The 18,628-nt window shown below is 39.7% G+C and overlaps 1 protein-coding gene across 12 annotated transcripts in view; it reads right to left on the reverse strand.

Moving 5' to 3' along the window:
* The window catches only part of SLC38A1 (solute carrier family 38 member 1), an 89,457-nt gene that overhangs the window by 27,106 nt on the left and 43,723 nt on the right, over positions 1 to 18,628 (reverse strand). For all 12 annotated transcript variants that reach the window (XM_055250859.2, XM_063620207.1, XM_055250858.2 and 9 more), the window contains one exon: positions 426 to 499. In XM_055250859.2, coding sequence (XP_055106834.1) covers positions 426 to 499 — 74 coding nt within the window. The remainder of the gene's footprint in view (positions 1 to 425; positions 500 to 18,628) is intronic.

Below are 18,628 nucleotides of genomic sequence, written 5' to 3' on the forward strand. Positions count from 1 at the left end.
AGCTTGCTCACTCCCACATTGCCTCAAGAGTAACACTTTCTCCTTGGAATATGCACAAGAGAATGATAGGTCTGTTTACTTTTAAAACCTTGGAAGCTATAATATAAAACATGGGATCTTTGTTCTGTATTTATAAAGATCTAAGGAAAAACTGAAGCTTTTAAAACTAGAAAACAGGTATAATTGAGGGTTCACTTTAAGCGACAACATTTATTTCCTCATTGTCCATGACAATTTAATTTATATTTTGCTGCAACTGTTTCTCTAGATAAATACTCCCATAGGTCTTCCAATCACTCTAGGTCAAAATAGTCTTTCTTTTTAATAATCAAATTGCTGTACAGACAGAACATCATTGTTCCATAATGCCACCATAAAAATAATTCACCCTGGTTTTAACAAAATCAAACATGTCCTCAGCTTACCTGTTTCTTTTGAACAGATCAATAGAAGGTTTATTGAATATATAGACAGCAATGTTACTGAAGTCAAAAGTACCCTAAAGCAAAGAAAATAAATCTTATTGTAATACCTAGAAAAGAATATATTCCAGCATTACAGTTTAGAAGGGCAAAGGTTTATTTGTATGGTTAACACTATTTGTTAATAGTATCCAAATTTTGGAACCTATTAGTCATCCCTGCTTTAAAATCCTCAAGAAAAATGTCCTACCAAATAAAGAAGTGCTCGTTAGAATCTGAGTAACAGTTCAAATCCTTTATGTAACTCAAAGCCCAAATAGCTCTCTGGGAGCATTTCGGTTGAGATGACTTTAAAACAACATTATGAAAGAAGGCTTTTGTAGTCTACGTTGCACTCTCTGTTACATCAGGGTGAGAAAGTGTGAGAATGGGGTGGGAGGGGCAAAGGGAAAGGCTGGCAGTGACCTGAGGAGAATGACCACTTGACTTTGGGCAACTTGCTTAACATTCCCATCTCTGGATTCCTTGCCCATAATACAAAGATACAAGCCAAATGATGTCTAGGGTTCTTTTCATCTATTACTTCATGGCTATTTTAAAATCTATATATTGGGCTACTAATGTAATTCACTTTTTTTGCACCTGATTCCTCTTAGATGAATAAGCACCGCTTGCTAACTAGTGGGAAAATTTGACAATCAAGTATAATGAAAAGACTTTTTTGAATGATAAACTCATGTTTTTGTTTTAGTACATCTGGCTCATTATCAAACCCTTCTCAAGAAAAAGTGCAGTTAAAATGATGTGGGATATTATATAGATGATTTCTGAAACATTTGGTTAAAACAGACATGATAATTGAAAATAAAGCCTATTTATTAAAAAAGAAGAAAAAAAATCCAGTCCCTAGATGAAACCGCTCACTTCCTGATGTGGGAAAATATATCCCTAGAACAATACATTACTGCAATTGACTCTACGTTTGAGTCATTAAAGGCAATTATTTTTCCACCAAGGGCTGTTGAGAGGCACTTGGCACATCATGCCGTTCGCTCTGCGTGGGCTGCTTCCTCCTGGCCCTTCCCCCTCCCAGCACACCTGTTGAAGGCTGCTCTAGGCCCCAGCTCAGATGCCAACTCCTCAGTTGCCTTCCCTGGCTCCAGGCAGAATGACTGCTCCTCAGCTGTCTATGATCCTACAGCGTTTTGTTTCTCCTGCATACGGGGCAGCCATGAGGAGATAAACCGGGAGTACAGAATGGTCAACAGCAGAACAGATGAACTGCCAGAAACTAGCCAGCAAACAAAAGAGGGGCAGAACTCAGCAAAGGCAAAACAAACACTAGGAGAAAGAACAGAAGACCTAACACTTTGGGTAAAGGCCCAACTGATCTGCCAATAAACAGGAATTTAGGTTAAGATATGATTGGTAAAGAAGTACATTCAGATCTATACTTATTTCCCTAAAATCCTTGAGTGAGGAGGCTGATGGATATGGTTTGGCTGTGTCCGCACCCAAATCTCATCTTGAATTGTAACTCCCATAATTTCCACGTGTTGTGGGAGGGACCTGGTGGGAGGTAACTGAATCATGGGGGTGGTTCTCCCATACTGTTCTTGTGGTAGTGAATAAGTCTCACAAGATCTGATGGTTTTTTTTATAAGGGGAAACCCCTTTCACTTGTCTCTCAATTCTCTCTCATCTGCGGGCAAGTAAGATGTGCTGTTAGCCTTCTGCCATAATTTTGAGGCCTCCCCAGCCACGTGGAACTGTGAGTCTGTTAAACCTCTTTTTCTTTATAAATTACCCAGTCTCAGGAATGTCCTTATCAGAGCATGAAAATGAACTAATACACTGATTAAGAGGGTAGGTCTCTTATTATCTCTTCAGGTTGAGGGATGTGAGAAACGGACAGCAAGCATTTATTAGCCAACGCAGTAGTTCTGAGATATGTAATGGAACAGGATTTGATATGGTCTGCCACAGAATAAGATATGGGACCTAACTGTGGCATGATTTTTTTTCCCATCAAGTAAGATAAGCAATATTTATGTCAAAGAAGCAAGCTTTCGGTTTCTTGCAGAGTTCACTTGTTTTGAGGGACACAATACTAAGTAGCCACTTCTACACGAACATGTGACAGGCCCTAGAGGATTTCCGTGTGGCACAGCAGAGCACAGGCTTCCTAGTGGGGTAAAATGAGTGACATCTTAGGATGAGCCAGATGCTATTCTGGAGTGACCATGTGCCCTGTTGGGTCTACTCTGCTAGGACCAAAGGGATTGTCCCATGGGCCCAAGGCTAATGTATAAAGAGTATGACCTTGTAGGAACTATCTACGTGTCTAGCAGGAGGGGATAATTGTGAATATCTACATAATTATTTACAAAAGGCCCTAACCCTGGAGAACTCAGTATTTATTAGCAAAAGAAACATTCTAAGGAAACATTTGCTGTGTTCCCTCAGCCAGTAGCCCCTGCAGCCACATGGTTCTTGCACATGGTTGCGTCTTAACACAATCTATGTGTTGAATCTCTTTGCAGATGATGCTCAGTGGCATCTGGCCCTTTGAGCGTCATAAACTGCTATCCCCCCTTTTCAAGCAGGAGGAAAGTGTTGATTAGGGAAGATTTTAGTAGTGTTCACATATCTTCTTCCCTCCACTTAAACACAACAGAATGAGGTACTCCCACAGTGATGAAAACAACCCCCTCCCATGTTTAAGAGACGTAACATTGCACCCCAGAGTACTTAGAGTCTGATAGTTTTTGCCTTTAACTGTCTGATCTGCAAAGACTCTCTTCTTAGTCCTTTCCCAAATGTTGATCTTCTCTTCCAAGACTGAAAATTAATATAAGGCAAAACCCCCTTTTCTATCAGATCACTAAGAGGCAAACTGTAAAATAAACTTCTAAGAATACTTTAGCCTATACAAGAATCTGGCATTAATAGGATTAAAATTTAGAAAAGTATACCTCCTTGTTCAGATTCTTAGAAAGAAGGAATATGTTGTCTAACTGACTCTAATAGAACCTAGAAAGGGTTAGAAAAATAAAACCATAAATGTCTTGAGACACAGAAACCATGACTTCTAAGAGAGAGAAGAAAGAAGAATAACTGGAGAGAAGGTATTGACTTGTTTGAACACTTCCATTTAGAGCATGATTATGCCCCTAATTGTCCAGGTAGATATTTGTACATATAATCATGGTTTCCTGGAAGAGAAACACATGCTAGGATTCCTGTGTTAACACAGAGGAACACAAGTGATTCGTTTTTAAAATTTCATCTGGATATAATTTAAGCTTCAACATTTGTTAACCACCGAACACAAGTATTAATATGGCTGGGGCAAAAACTGGTTGCTAAAAAAGGCATACTTACATGGGGACTACAGATCAGCAATTGATAATAGGGCTGCCAAGGTGTTGATATTTCAGACTTATGTTCATCTTTGAGGAGAAGATCTAGAGCATGTAATTGTACATGGGTCATGGGGAAGGGGTGGCAAGAGAGTTAGAATTGCGAAGAATGTGATCAGGAACCTTCAAGAGTCCTTGAGTCAGCAACATTATGAAAGATGTGGTGCAGGACATTCTAGTAAATTTTTGAGTCTCCTGAGAAGAAACTTAGAATTCTAGACTCCTGAAGCAGGGAGAGACTTTCAGAGAGAACCTAGTCCAGCACAGGATTTTTACCCAGGACAGGAAACCTCTATGCTCCATGCCAACACACAGGCATCCAGGTCTGCAAAGTGTCTTTTAAAAGGGGACATATTATGCAACCCATTCTGTTTCTGAAAAGTTCTGTGCTTGGAACTGAGGCTCAGCTGAAATCACTGTCGCTACTTCTATCCTTGGGTCCTTATTTTACTTTCTGGACCTATTTGAATCTACTTGAAATCTAACACCTCTCCTACCTAACAGTCCTGAGGGTGCTCATTTTAAGATTGTGCTCTTTAACTCAAACATCTTTAATTCTTTGAACTGTTCATCTTGTGATGAAGTGTTTGGGCTGTTTACATCTCGGTCATGGTCCAGTTCCTCAATCATCCTTTATAAAGGCTATGTGCTGAGATGAACACAACGCTAGAACATCAGATTTGGTCCAAACAGCATAAAGCATGATAGGATTTTTAATTTCTCTGAGTCAGACATCTTTCTTCTTTCAAGGTAATCTATTTTGGAATTTATTTTTACGGCAACCACACAGTTTTCATTCTTTTTGAGCTTCTGGTGTGAATGCTACTAAGCTGTCTTCCTGATTATATCTTGTGTACTTTTTTTGTTTTTGAAGCTAAGTGCAAGTCCTATATTTGTTTACATTACATTTTATCTTTCAAGTCTCATGATCTCTTCTTAAATTGTTGATCCTTTTTACTTATATATTAACCACTGCATCTAACTTCATATCTTAAGTGTACCTTCATCCAAGTCACTGGCATCAACTTTGAATAGAACAAGACCATCTGGAAATGGCCCATTGTCCAGCCAACTGCTTGAAGCCTGGAAGTCGCTCTTATCTCTCACCCATTCCCTCATCCTTTATATCTAGTTCATTGGCAAGTGCCCTATCATTTCTATCTCCAAAATTTATCCCAAATCCATAGGCATTTTGTTCCCATTTCCACTCTAGTGTCAGCCATCGTCTTTAATTTCTGGATAACTGTGATCATCTTTGTCTCCTCACATCCATCTTCCACACAGCAGCCAGAGTAATCATTTTACTTTATTGCTTTATTATGTGTCCCCATCACTAGACTGTAAGACAGACCATGACAGTTTAATTCCACTATTTACCTATTTACATTCAACATCAGACACACACATAACAGAGTCTTCGCTGAGAATCAGTGAATTTAGAAACATTAGAACCTCATTGGCAAGTTATGTGAGACTATGCCAAATATCTTAACTAAAATCAAGACTCCCTCTATGAAGATAGTCCCATGATGTACTTAGCTAACCTTATCTCAAAAGATGATATTAGTTTAGTGACTATTTAGAAAAACTCTGTTGGTTTCTACAGAGCAATCTTTTCTGCAGTCATTGCACATAAACAAGCTGTTTAATAATTTTCTCTACACTATTTCTTGGCATCTACTTTTTGCCATTTTTGAAAGTTGGGATTAAATTAGCCTATTTCTAATCCTCTGGGGATACTCTTGCTTTCCATGATTTTTAAAAAGATTTCTGACAGTATCTTAGACAAAGTGGCATGAGCAAAAAAAGAAAAAAAGAAAAAGATTTCTCACAGTGGTCCTAGATATATTTACTCTTTTTGCTGCAAGAAAATTTTGACTCATCTTTTAAACAACGAACATCTAAACATCTATTTAAAAAACGTTATTTGTCAATGTTTTGAATCATATTAACAGAATTGTGATTATTTGGTCTTCCATAATTTACCCAAAGATTATACGAATAATGTTGTTATTATTTTCATATTTAAAAGTGCCATATGCTAATAAAGTGGAAAGCTGTGACAACAAATAAAACCAAAACATTTAATGTGATTGAAATGTTCTATACCGTGATTGTGGTGGTGATTTCACAACTGTATTTGGGTAAATTTAACAAACCTCACCCTTTAAATTGGGGAATTTTATTGTATATAAAGTATACCCCAAAACAAACAAACAAAAAAACAACCAACCAACAAAAACCAACCTCAGGACACTTTAAGGGAGATAAGACTATATTTTAAAAGCCTAGCTACACAGCAACAAATCATATGACATCCTCCCAACACAGCATCAGAACCTTTGGTAGGGGTGGAGGTAAAGCAGCCGTCACTGCTTCAGATCCAGAAATAGCTCAGATGGGGGTGTTTGGGGCTGCCTTGCAGCTGAGTGCTTTCAACTCCTCCAGGACCCATTCCTCCCAAAAAAAGAGAGAACCGTTACCAGCCCTCCCTAGCACGACTCTCCCTTGCACAGTTGAAAGCAGCTATTCTCAAACTTTAACGTGTGCAAATTAGGATCTTGTTAAAATGGATGGGTCGGGACCTGAGATTCAGCATTTCTAACAAGTTGCCAGATGCTGCTGCTGCTACTGGTCCATTGACCTCCCTGGAAGCAGCAAGACTGAAAGCCCTAAGCTCTCACCCTGTGGTACATACATTCCAGTTCTTTCTGTTTCTCACTACACCGTGCTGTGCATCACCCGCCACACTGTCTGTGGTGAGGTGCTGTGCCAACACTGCAGCTCAGTTACCTGTAAACACAGACCCCACGGCGACCCAGGTAAGGTGGCAGTGAAGAAAAGCACTTACAGCTGAATCATTCTCATTGCTGTGGGATGCTGACTAGCTTCCAGTGTGAAAAGTAAGGTCTCATCTACTTCCTTTGGTTGACTTCCTCAAGCATTACTTTTTTTTTTCCTTGAGACAGAGTCTTGCTCTGTCACCCAGGCTGGAGTGCAGTGGTGCAATCTTGGCTCACTGCAACCTCTGACTCCCAGGTTCAAGCGCTTCTCCTGCCTCTCCTGAGTAGCTGGGATTACAGGTGCATGCCACCACACACAGCTAATTTTTGTATTTTTTAGTAGATGCGGGTTTCACCATATCGGCCAGGCTGATCTCAAACTGCTAACCTCAGGTGATCTGCCCACCTCAAGCATTATTTACTTCAGCAGGACATATATTTAAATATTATTTTCAACCTCCCCTCCTCCATGTTTCACTCTTTCCAAAAGGGATCTGAGGCTTACTAAACTATGTAATTCTTCCTCTTCTAGATCCAGTTAGAAGTATAAAACTTTTACTATCCTCAATTAAACAAGCAGGCTAGTACATATAAAAACTCCTTGAGCTGGGGTAAAAGTGGTCTTTACTACTAGTCCTCCTTTGATCTATCACTGTCTCCTATTAACCCACAGCCCTCACCCCAAAACTTACAGACATACTGCTTGTTGAGGCAGAGTATTTATAAGAAAAATTTAAAATCCAGGAAAAGGAACTTAGACAAACCATAGGAAATGCATCGGTTCTGGGCTAGCCTATCTTTCTCCACTCCTTTCTGCTGTTGCTGGCCTCTCCCTCACCCTCTTCTACCTCTTACTTCCGGTCTACCTTTCTCAAGGGTCTCAACCCTCCTGCATCTTCACCTTGCACTTTCCCGTTCATCTTTCATCTCCACCAACTCTCCCTGCTTCTCCATCCCACTCCCAATTATTCTAGGGGAAATATCTGTATAAAGATTTGAAAACACTGTTGAAGACACTAGAACACTTGCTGAAAATGATGGAGGGGTTGGACAGTGGGGAGGACCCAACTGAGAATGCAGACCAAGAATTTAGTGTTGCCGTGTCTATGTGGTTGGAAAGCTCAGCTTCAGGGGTTTTCCAGGCAAGTGTGACAGCTAGCCAGTGGAAACAGGAAGTAGGGCATGAGTAGAAGGTTTAAGTGAGGGACCAGAGGCTCTCAGTGAGGCTTGAGGACAGGAATAGTGGTTTCTGGCCCAGGGAAGCAATGCCAATAGAAGACTTCAGTGGTGAGCAAAGAGACACAGAAGAAGAGTCCTGGCCAGCCGCGGTGGCTCACGCCTGTAATCCCAGCACTTTGGGAGGCCGAGGTGGGCGGATTGCCTGAGCTCAGGAGTTCACGACCAGCCTGGATAACATGGTGAAACCCCGTATCTACGTTATCTACTCAAATACAAAAAATGAGCCAGGCATAGCGGCGTGTGCCTGTGGTTCCAGCTACTCAGGAGGCTGAGGCAGGAGAATTGCTTGAACCCGGGAGGCGGAGGTTGCAGTGAGCTGAGATCATGTCACTGCACTCCAGCCTGGGTGACAGAGTGAGATGCCGTTTCAAAAAAAAAAAAAAAAATCCATTGTTTAATGAGAGCTCAGATGGAAAGAGGCAGGCCCAAAAGCGAAGAGAGAGGGACAAGGTGTTCTGAGTACCTAAATTCATATGAAAATGTTAAATATTTTGAAAAATTCAAAATGATCTTTTATATGAAAGTGGGTTTGTCAATCTCTTTAATTTACCTTAAGGGATTCAATATAATTAATAAAACACTTTACTGATCATTAATAGTACCAAATGTTGGGGTATTCACTATATATCAGGCCCTTTCTAAGCACTTTTTAAAATACTTCACTTATGAGTAGTACTATTACTATCCTTATTTTACAGATAAGGTAAATAAGGTAACAAGGAGGTTAAGTATTTTGTCTAAGGTCACACAGCTAGTGTCAGAGCACTCAAACCCTGGTAGTATGACTCCAAAGTCCCTACCCATCATGTTGCATTGTCTATCAAAGTCAAACATCCAGAGAGGAATAACACTGTAAAAAATAAGACCTAAGCAGAAAACAAAAATCTTAGAATGAAATACATTGAAATGTTATAGAGCTTGTCTAAGGTGAGCCTGAACACTCTGAACAGAGAGACTTTGAGTGTTTTCTTTATACTTTATTTCATTTATTTTATGCATTTTCAAAATGGTTTAATGGTTATCTTAGTTTTACAATAAAAATACAAAGAACTTTTCAAGTGACAGTATTATGATTTTAACCCCTTTTTAGGGGAGAGTTACATTTGTTTAAGTCTTAAGCTCATTAACAGAGTCCCTGTTTGATTAAGGAGCTCACAAAATACTTACAGAAAGGAGTAGAAACATAATTATTCAGTCCTAAAGTGGACTTCTTAGTCACTAAATTCTGATCAAATTTCAAAATTCTGAGGGTCAGAAGACCAGCACATGGTGACCTTGTAGCATGTGATCATGTATAATGCTTACAAATTAGATTAGGGAATTAAATGGGTGGTTTTAAAAGGCCAGGCAGGAAACAGGTGGAGAGCAATTATTTGTACAGTTCTTTCCATTTCTTTCCTTGTAGGTAAATCTAAACTCTGTGGTGCAAAGCTTTTCTTAAACTAGCCTCACTGTCAGTAAGGTATTTTGTTTTGTCTAGAAAAAGAAATATGCATTGCTGATGGCCAATTCAAATAGTATCTAATATAATCCTAAAAAGAAAGAGGAATCTAAAAGAAGTATGCTGGTAAAAATAGAATTTTAGTTTAGTTGGTTCTTTGTAAAAAAGTTAGAGAGGTCTGAGCTTAAATGAGGATGTTGTACCAGTGAGAAAGAGAGCCATGTACCACTACCACTTCCTGTTTTTAACCTATAGTGAGTAGAGGGCTGTGGGTTTTGTGGGCGCTCCATTTATAACTCTTGACACTCTTGATGTGTCCTCGTTCCTCTTTTCCCACTTCACAAGGACAAGTCATTTCCCTTCTCCTCAAACCTAGATCCTTACTCTTTATCATACTCTAAAGATGTTAACCCTTGAGTGACAGAAAAATCCCATGTGACTGTTGAAATGAAGGAATATGCTGTTCTCGGTGGGTATTTGGGACTTTTGTTCCAGTAGAAAGGTGGATTGGGGGCTTCATTCATATTTTCCCATTCTGTTTTTGTGGTAACAAGGCACATTTAAGGAGAAATAGGTGGTTTAATTGTTGCTCTCCTCCCCACAGATGTCAGTCATCTTGGGCAAGTTACTTAGCCTCTGTTAATTTTAGTTTTGTAACCGCCCAGTGGGTTCACCTTGCCCACTGCCTAGACAGAACCACTTTATCGAGACAGGGGAATTGCAATGGAGAAAGGGTAAGTCAAGCAGAGTCAGCTGTGCGGGAGACCAGAGTTTTATTATTACTCAATTCAGTCTCCCAGAGCATTCGGGGATCAGAGTTCTTAAAAGATAATTTGGCAGCTAGGGGCTGGGGAAGTGGAGAGTGATGATTGGTTAGGTTGGATATGAAATCATAGGGGGTTGAAGTAAGATTTTCTTGCTGTCTTCTGTTCCTGGGTGCGATGGCAGAACTGGTTGGGCAAGATTAGCAGTCTGGGTGGTGTCAGCTGATACACTGAGTACAGCTCTGCAAAATATCTCAAGCACTGATCTTAGGTTTTACCATAATGATGTTACCCCGAGGAGCAATTTGGGGAGGTTCAGACTCTTGGAGCCAGAGGCTGCATGACCCCTAAACTGTAATTTCTAATCGTGTAGTTAATTTGTTAGTCCTGCAAAGGCAGACTGGACCCCAGGCAAGAAGGGGGTCTTTTTGGAAAAGGGCTGTTACCAATTTTGTTTCAGTCAAACCATGAACTGAATTCCTTCCCAAAGTTAGTTCAGCCTATGCCCAGGAATGAACAAGGACAGCTTAAGTGTTAGAAGCAAGACAGAGTTGGTTAGGTCTGATTTCTTTCACTGTCATAATTTCCTTGGTTATAATTTTGCAAAGGCGGTTTCAGTTTCTTTATCTATAAAATGGGGGTGATTAACAGGGTTGTTATAAAGATCTCATGGAACAATGTACACTTTATAACTATCTTTTCTTTTTTAAAGTCCTTTATAAAATTAAAAGTCAATCTTACCTAGCCAGCCACACAAAAGGAGGCTGCGGGTGGCTTTGGTCTGCAGGCTGTCCCTTGCTGACCCCTGATACAGATGCAGATCTTTGAAATCATATGCCTGACATAAGGTGAAGTTTGTGGCCAGAGAACAAAGCAAAACTAACTGGCCCACAAAGGAGCAGTTTTCCAATTAAACCAACTACCACTCTGTGAGTAATAAAAGTTCAAGCTAACCTTGAAAATCCAACTCTCTGCACCATACTTAACCTGCTCTACTGTGCTAACACGCACCTGGCCTACTGTAAACCAGACGAGTGAACAGAGAGGGCATTCTACCAATCATGGAGGTAAATAATGCTGTAAAACCACAGCCAGTATAGTTAAGTTGTCTGTTGCAGGCTAAGAAAAATACACTGCACCAAAACAGAGATCACACTGTTGTCCTTGGATAGGACCGAGGCACCTGATGCAACTCAGCATAAATAGGACTGAGTGAACTCAGGGTATACACTGTAGCACATGCGCGCACGTGCGCACGCACACACACACACTCATGCACACACACCCCTACCTTTCTGGGGCTAAGAGAATTGAATTCTTAGAACCCCCTTATCAGATGCATCACAGATGACTCATAAACTAGCAATAGCTGCTCAACTTCTAAAAACAATGGGTGGACTCATCTCCTACGCATGCCAACTATTTCTGTTTACAAAATAGGCACTCATTGTTAGCGCAACACTAACCACTTTCCCATTTCCCTATTTCTGAAAAGCTTCTTAATCCAGTGGATTTCAATAGAGTTCAATGGCACTGCCACTGTCCCTTTTCCATGTATTTCAAATGTTGGCAAGCCTGAATGTGCCCTTTCTCCCTCTCCTGGGTTATTACTCCCAAACAACAGACTCTGATGTCAATGATTTTTGCTGCCAGCCAAAGGACAATTTTCTCTTCAAATCATTTCTAAGGAACTGTGACTATAACTCAAAGAATTCTAAAAACAAGAAACTGATTGGCAAGAGGAAAGATGAATGTGACTAGTCCGATGGACCTCCTAGGATCATCCGGAAGAGTAGGGTTTCCTTATTGACTTCCTCTTAACTGCTCTGTCTTTAGATCACAAGGTCTGGTTTGGTATTTCCTAAGGAGGCAAAGAACTGCTCACTTAGGAATGCACGGAGGAGATGACTTACCATTTATAAGGAATAACTTGATAAATAGCACACAGACCATCTTCGTTGCCACTGAGAGCAAAATTATTATCTTGGTAGGTGTCATTCAATCTTTTTGGCATATATATAAAGTCATAAAGCAATGATAGCTTAAGAACAGGCCGAGTTTGTATAAAGGTATGCTGCAATCTCGCTGCAACTTAGTAGAATTTACTGAAAAATATTTAGAGACATCAGAAAGTGATGCTGGTGCATTTGGTTAAGAATATAATTCTTCTGATTTGCATTTCTCTGATGGCCAGTGATGAGGAGCATTTCTTCATGTGTTTTTTGGCTGCATAAATGTCTTCTTTTGAGAAGTGTCTGTTCATGTCCTCTGCCCACTTTTTGATGGGGTTGTTTGTTTTTTTCTTGTAAATTTGTTTGAGTTCATTGTAGATTCTGGATATTAGCCCTTTGTCAGATGAGTAGGTTGCAAAAATTTTCTCCCATTGTGTAGGTTGCCTGTTCACTCTGATGATAGTTTCTTTTGCTGTGCAGAAGCTCTTTAGTTTAATGAGATCCCATTTGTCAATTTTGGCTTTTGTTGCCATTGCTTTTGGTGTTTTAGACATGAAGTCCTTGCCCACGCCTATGTCCTGAATGGTATTGCCTAGGTTTTCTTGTAGGATTTTAATGGTTTTAGGTCTAACATATAAGTCTTTAATCCATCTTGAATTAATTTTTGTATAAGGTGTAAGGAAGGGATCCAGTTGCAGCTTTCTACATATGGCTAGCCAGTTTTCCCAGCACCATTTATTAAATAGGGAATCCTTTCCCCATTTCTTGTTTTTGTCAGGTTTGTCAAAGATCAGATAGTTGTAGCTATGCGGCATCATTTCTGAGGGCTCTGTTCTGTTCCATTGATCTATGTCTCTGTGGTGGTACCAGTACCATGATATCTCACTGTGGTACCAGTACCACAGTGAGATATCATCTCACACCAGTTAGAATGGCTATCATTAAAAAATCAGGAAACAACAGGTGCTGGAGAGGATGTGGAGAAATAGGAACACTTTTACACTGTTGGTGGGACTGTAAACTAGTTCAACCATTGTGGAAGTCAGTGTGGCGATTCCTCAGGGATCTAGAACTAGAAATACCATTTGACCCAGCCATCCCATTACTGGGTATATACCCAAAGGACTATAAATCATGCTGCTATAAAGACACATGCACACGTATGTTTATTGCGGCACTATTCACAATAGCAAAGAGTTGGAACCAACCCAAATGTCCAACAACGATAGACTGGATTAAGAAAATGTGGCACATATACACCATGGAATACTATGCAGCCATAAAAAATGATGAGTTCGTGTCCTTTGTAGGGACATGGATGAAACTGGAAAACATCATTCTCAGTAAACTATCGCAAGGACAAAAAACCAAACACCGCATGTTCTCACTCATAGGTGGGAATTGAACAATGAGAACTCATGGACACAGGAAGGGGAACATCACGCTCCGGGGACTGTTGTGGGGTGGGGGGAGGGGGGAGGGACAGCATTAGGAGATACATCTAATGCTAAATGACGAGTTAATGGGTGCAGGAAATCAACATGGCACATGGATACATATGTAACAAACCTGCACATTGTGCACATGTACCCTAAAACCCTAAAGTATAATAAAAAAAAAAAAAAAAAAAAAAAAAAGAATATAATTCTTCTGATAGAATGAGAAGACTATTTTTTATGATGGGATAATAATGATCAAATTCCCATAATATATGAGCAAAGACTTAGGGCAACGTGCTGATGGGTCTATACTTTTACTTCTATTTTTATTTCCTCCTTATGTAGGCTCAATTGTAAAACACTAAATTTAAAGAGAGAAGGGACCTGGTAGTCTGATCTCAGTTTACAAAGACTCTTATATTTTTAGACTTATCCTTACTGGAAGGGGTATTTACTGATTTGTTTGTAAACATGGATCAATGGTGCATTGTTTTGCTGGTAGGGTAATTACAAATGGCCCACAAAGGCAAATATTGAGAGACAAACAGAGAGACAGGGAGGGAGAGAGGGCCAGAGAATTCACCTACAATTAAGTAAACAATCCACCAAAGTGAAGGTAATTGCTGTAACTGACAATGACAATTACTGTCCTTTTCCCAAATAGCAATTTAACAACAAATGCCCTTTTGCAATACCAACCTCATCTAGTATTTCTTAGCAGTCTCGGAACTATTTTGAATTTTCAAATGAAGGAGGCATTCCTAGGAAAGTAGACAATGAGCAGCCAGTCCCATGCTGACTTTGTGATTATTATTATCACCACACCTCCACAGCCTACTAAAAGTTTGAGGGTGAACTAAACCTTTCAGTTGATCTTTTTCCTCTCTGATAAATATGCAACAATAATGAAAGCCACTGTTTTGCCCTAAAGCCTTGTTTCTGGTTTTGCAAAATCTAATTCTTACATATCCATTCACTCATTTCAGTAAAACTTTGCTAAGGAGCAGCTACGTGCAAATGCTGTTCTAGATCGTGTTAGCGGGAGGAGGATGATTTCAACAAGGAAGAATTTGGCGTTAATCCTGCCCTTGTAGGGCTCAGCGTTCAATAGGGATGGTAAAATGTATGCCTAAATAATGGAAGTGATACTTACTATTAGAAAGATACAAATGACACTGAAAAGGAAAGGGAGACCTCCCTTCTACCTGGGAGGATCAGACAAGCAGTTTTGGAGGAGATAACATCTGATCTAGGCCTTCCAGGACCATGAGGATTCAGAAGACAGAGATGAGACAGGGTAGGGGTGGGCTGCTGGAAAGACCAAGGTAACGGTTTTGAGGCAGGCAGCCTCTACAGAAAAGGGAAGGTTAGTGTGGCAGAAGCTGAGGTCATCCGAAGGGAAAAGAGGTTGAAAATACAGTCTGGAACAAGTGGCACAGCATTGACAGAGTCCTCATTCTAGCTTCATGGTCTATCTATCTACACCAAAAATACATTTTCTCTCTCAAGTTTTTAGTAGGTAAGAGGAAAAGGAAAAAGTCTTATTGCACTGGTGTTAAGTTCTTCAAAAAACCAATTTTTTCAACTAGATTTTTTTCCTCTAAAAGCAGGTTAAAAATAAATTTAAAGAGTCTAAACTTTCCATCTCCACTCCACCTCTAGACCTTTTCTCACTCTCCAGAAGTAACCACTGCCAACAGTTCTCTTGTGTACCCTCCCCAAATATTCTGGGCAATATAATGTATACATATAGACACATCCTCCTTCCTTGCTCACTTCCACCCAATATTCAGTTTGGATTCATGTAATAGTACTATGTTACACAGTATTAATAATACTATGCTACACAGTAACATAGTGTTACACACTATGTTCCCGGTTACAACCTAGGAGATTTTTCCTCACCTGCCCATATAAGTCTATTTTACTCTTTTAAGTAGTAGTCTAATACTCTATTTTATGAAAGTACCATGATTATTTAACAAGTTTCCTAGGGTTAGACTTGGTATTATTTGATTTTGCTATCACTTGGTGTTTAATTCTTAATAACAAAATGTTTAGTTACTTCTTTCAGGAGTTCAAGGGCTCCTGAAAGCAATGGGAAATCTTAAATTGCACATGCAGGAACCCACATGACAAATATGAAGCCGCTGAGAGGTTTATTGGTTTCACAATATACTTCAAGCATACATTTTACTTCTTGTGAACAGGAACCTGACAGCCTCTGTCTACAGTTTGGTACACTTGATATTGCCAAGCCGTTTTCATGACAGTAAAGGGGACGGTTATTGGTGGAACACTAGCAAGATAATTCAGGAATACTGGCTGATTTTATAAGGTGATTTTAAAGGTACATTATATTGGAAAGTAAAAGGTAAGTACTAACTTGCAAGCATCCATTGATAAGAATAAAGTTTTTCTCAAGTTGTAGAGCAATAATGCAACTTTGGTGTCTGAAGAAGGCATCACCAAAGGCAGTATGGTGTTTTAGATCATGCTGGCTCTAGAGTCAAGCAAGCCTGGATGGGACGATGGCTCCCCTACTTTCTAATGTGTGATCACAGGTAAGTTATTAAGCCTCAGTTACTTTATCTGTAAAATGGGGCTAATACCTACCTCATAATGTTGGTGGTGGGGATTAAGATAGTGTAGCATATATAGATACTGTTCAGTAAATGTTAGCCATTATTTAGTGACTACCTAATACTAACTGTAGTATTTTAACAAATACCTACAGTGTGTACTATGCACCACGCACTATTATCACTCTCTCCATCTCTCTTTCTCTCTCACATTCTCACACACACACACACACACCACTCATTTATTCTTCTTAGCAGCTCTATGCATTGGTGCTAATAAAAGTCTCCGTGCATGCCACTTTTCAAAATCTGTTTTTAGATAAATTATCTTTTTCATTCCCACAACGACAACACAAATGAGATAGAAAATGGAAAACAAGAACCCAAAAGGTCTGGTATTATAATCAACCAAATAAAATTTAAACTATTGTTTTACACACATTGTACTTTTGTTTCACAATTAACATTTCAAAGAGATTGTTCACAAACTCAGTGTTAATAATAAACTGATATCTCAGAAGTGTCGTGAATTCTACTTTTGTTTTTCATGGTTTTCAACTTAAGGACTACATTATTAAAATAAAAATAATAATACATGCTAAGAAGTTATGGAAAAATAAAAAGCATTTATTGCTTTATCAGATTCTGTGTAGTGTAATAAACATCACACTTACCTAGTACTATGAGATATGTTCTAGAGGTTAATTTCCTATAAAATGTATGCCTTTAATAGAAATCTTCAGAAAATGTAACAAAATGTAACAAAACAAAACCCACCATTCTTCCATGTCAATATTGATTTCTAATCCCTACTTCTGCTATGATGGAGTTATGGGTAAGACTCAGATAAAGAGGAAGTTACGGTAGCAGGAAATTCCTTTAGCATCTATTGCCTTTTATTTGGGTCCTCACTCCTAGGAAAACAGCTCAACAAGTACCCTTTACCCTGAGGTACTTGTGCCTCAGTACATCCCTGACTTGCAGCCTCAGAGTCTAGCCCCACTTTGTTCCCGATAGAGGATATATACCTGCAGAACTATGATAAATCGAGGGTGCCCACCAGCATCCTCAGAATTCAGAAAAATGCAAAATCCAGCACCATTCTTACAACAGGACAGGACTCACTGAATCTAAGTGAATTAGAGTGCGTTAAACAGGGATGACAGCCATTATGGATAGGTTAAAAAAAAATGAGCCACAAACTCATCCAAGAAAAAGAAATCGCACCAACAAGTTTCCAGATGACCGCAGAGAAGGCTCCACACCCAGCCTCAGGGAGACACTAAGGAGCCTTCCCAGCTGCTGGTCCAAAGAAGCCTGGACAGTCTTGGACTCCTTTCCTGTGTTGGCCAATGTGAGTCTGGAATGGAGCCCTGTACCAGATGAAATATCTTGATCCTGCCAACTGCTTCTTGGCTTTGAGCAGCTGTAGGAGCAGCTGGTTTTACAACAGTCACAGAGTGAGTCCTTGTCCTGAGGTAGGAGAGTCCTAAGTTTAGTGAGAAACTTAAAGTTTGAGCCTTTGTACAACTACCTTCATGAGATTTAGCTGAAGACTTGGTGTGTCGCGCTTGTTATCCATGAATCTTACAAATAACTAAATGATCTATAATAGTTTCATCCAGGAAAAATCTTCCTTCGACTACAAAAGTAAATTTTTCCAACTCCCCGCTTTAATCAGACTCTAAAGTGTCATGAGATAGAACGTCAATTATCCCTCAGCCAGTATAGATAAAAATCAATTGAATTCTAGGAATAGTAGATTGAATACAAGAACTTACTCCCTCTCCCTTGATATCCCAGTAAAAAGATTTTTTTTAAGGTGTAAAGCTGCTAGGATAAAATATAATAGTAGACAATAATGAAATTTTGAAAGCTGGAAAGCAGACAGACCTGAACCATAAATTGGCAGTGGAAAAAGCCAAGACCAACTCAGTTTACCTCAGAGAATCTCTAAAAGGCACTGCGGGCATGACTGAAAGTTGGGGATAATGGAAGGGGTGAACTAAAATAGTGAGGATCTGTTGAACTTTTTTCAAGAAATAGCTAGATTCCCCAGACCAGGTCCTACTCCATAAAGCTGTCTGGTTGGTCCTCTCCCATCCTGGCAACAATCTGAATATATGTTCTCTGGAAAGTATACAATATATGTTTCTAGGTGGGAGACTAGGCACAATTTATGGGGAAGAGGCATACTCTAATGAAAATTGGGAACTGAGTGAACACATGCCTGCTGGGATAATCATTCCAGCCCTTTCCCCCTACTTGGTTCCCAGAAAGATGGCAGTGAGGTCCAGGCCTCCAGAACAGGGGATTGGGAGCTGTTCTCTGGGTGATCTGAACAGCCAAAGAAGAGGGTCCTAGACAAATGACCCTGGTGGTTCCCAAGTAAAGGGCTCAAGAGCATCTTAAGTGAAGCTACTGCGAACAAGCTCCACTCATGTGTGCCAGGCTCAAATCAGCCTTGTTTTTCCCCCATTCTTGAAGACAGCAGATAAAGAGGAACTATCTGACATCTGGGCAAAGACTCTAAGGTGAAAGACCCCAAAACAAACAAAAATCAGCTTGTACCTCAGGGATACAA

The sequence above is a fragment of the Symphalangus syndactylus genome, chromosome 17, assembly GCF_028878055.3.
Source record: "Symphalangus syndactylus isolate Jambi chromosome 17, NHGRI_mSymSyn1-v2.1_pri, whole genome shotgun sequence".
Lineage (NCBI taxonomy): Eukaryota > Metazoa > Chordata > Mammalia > Primates > Hylobatidae > Symphalangus > Symphalangus syndactylus.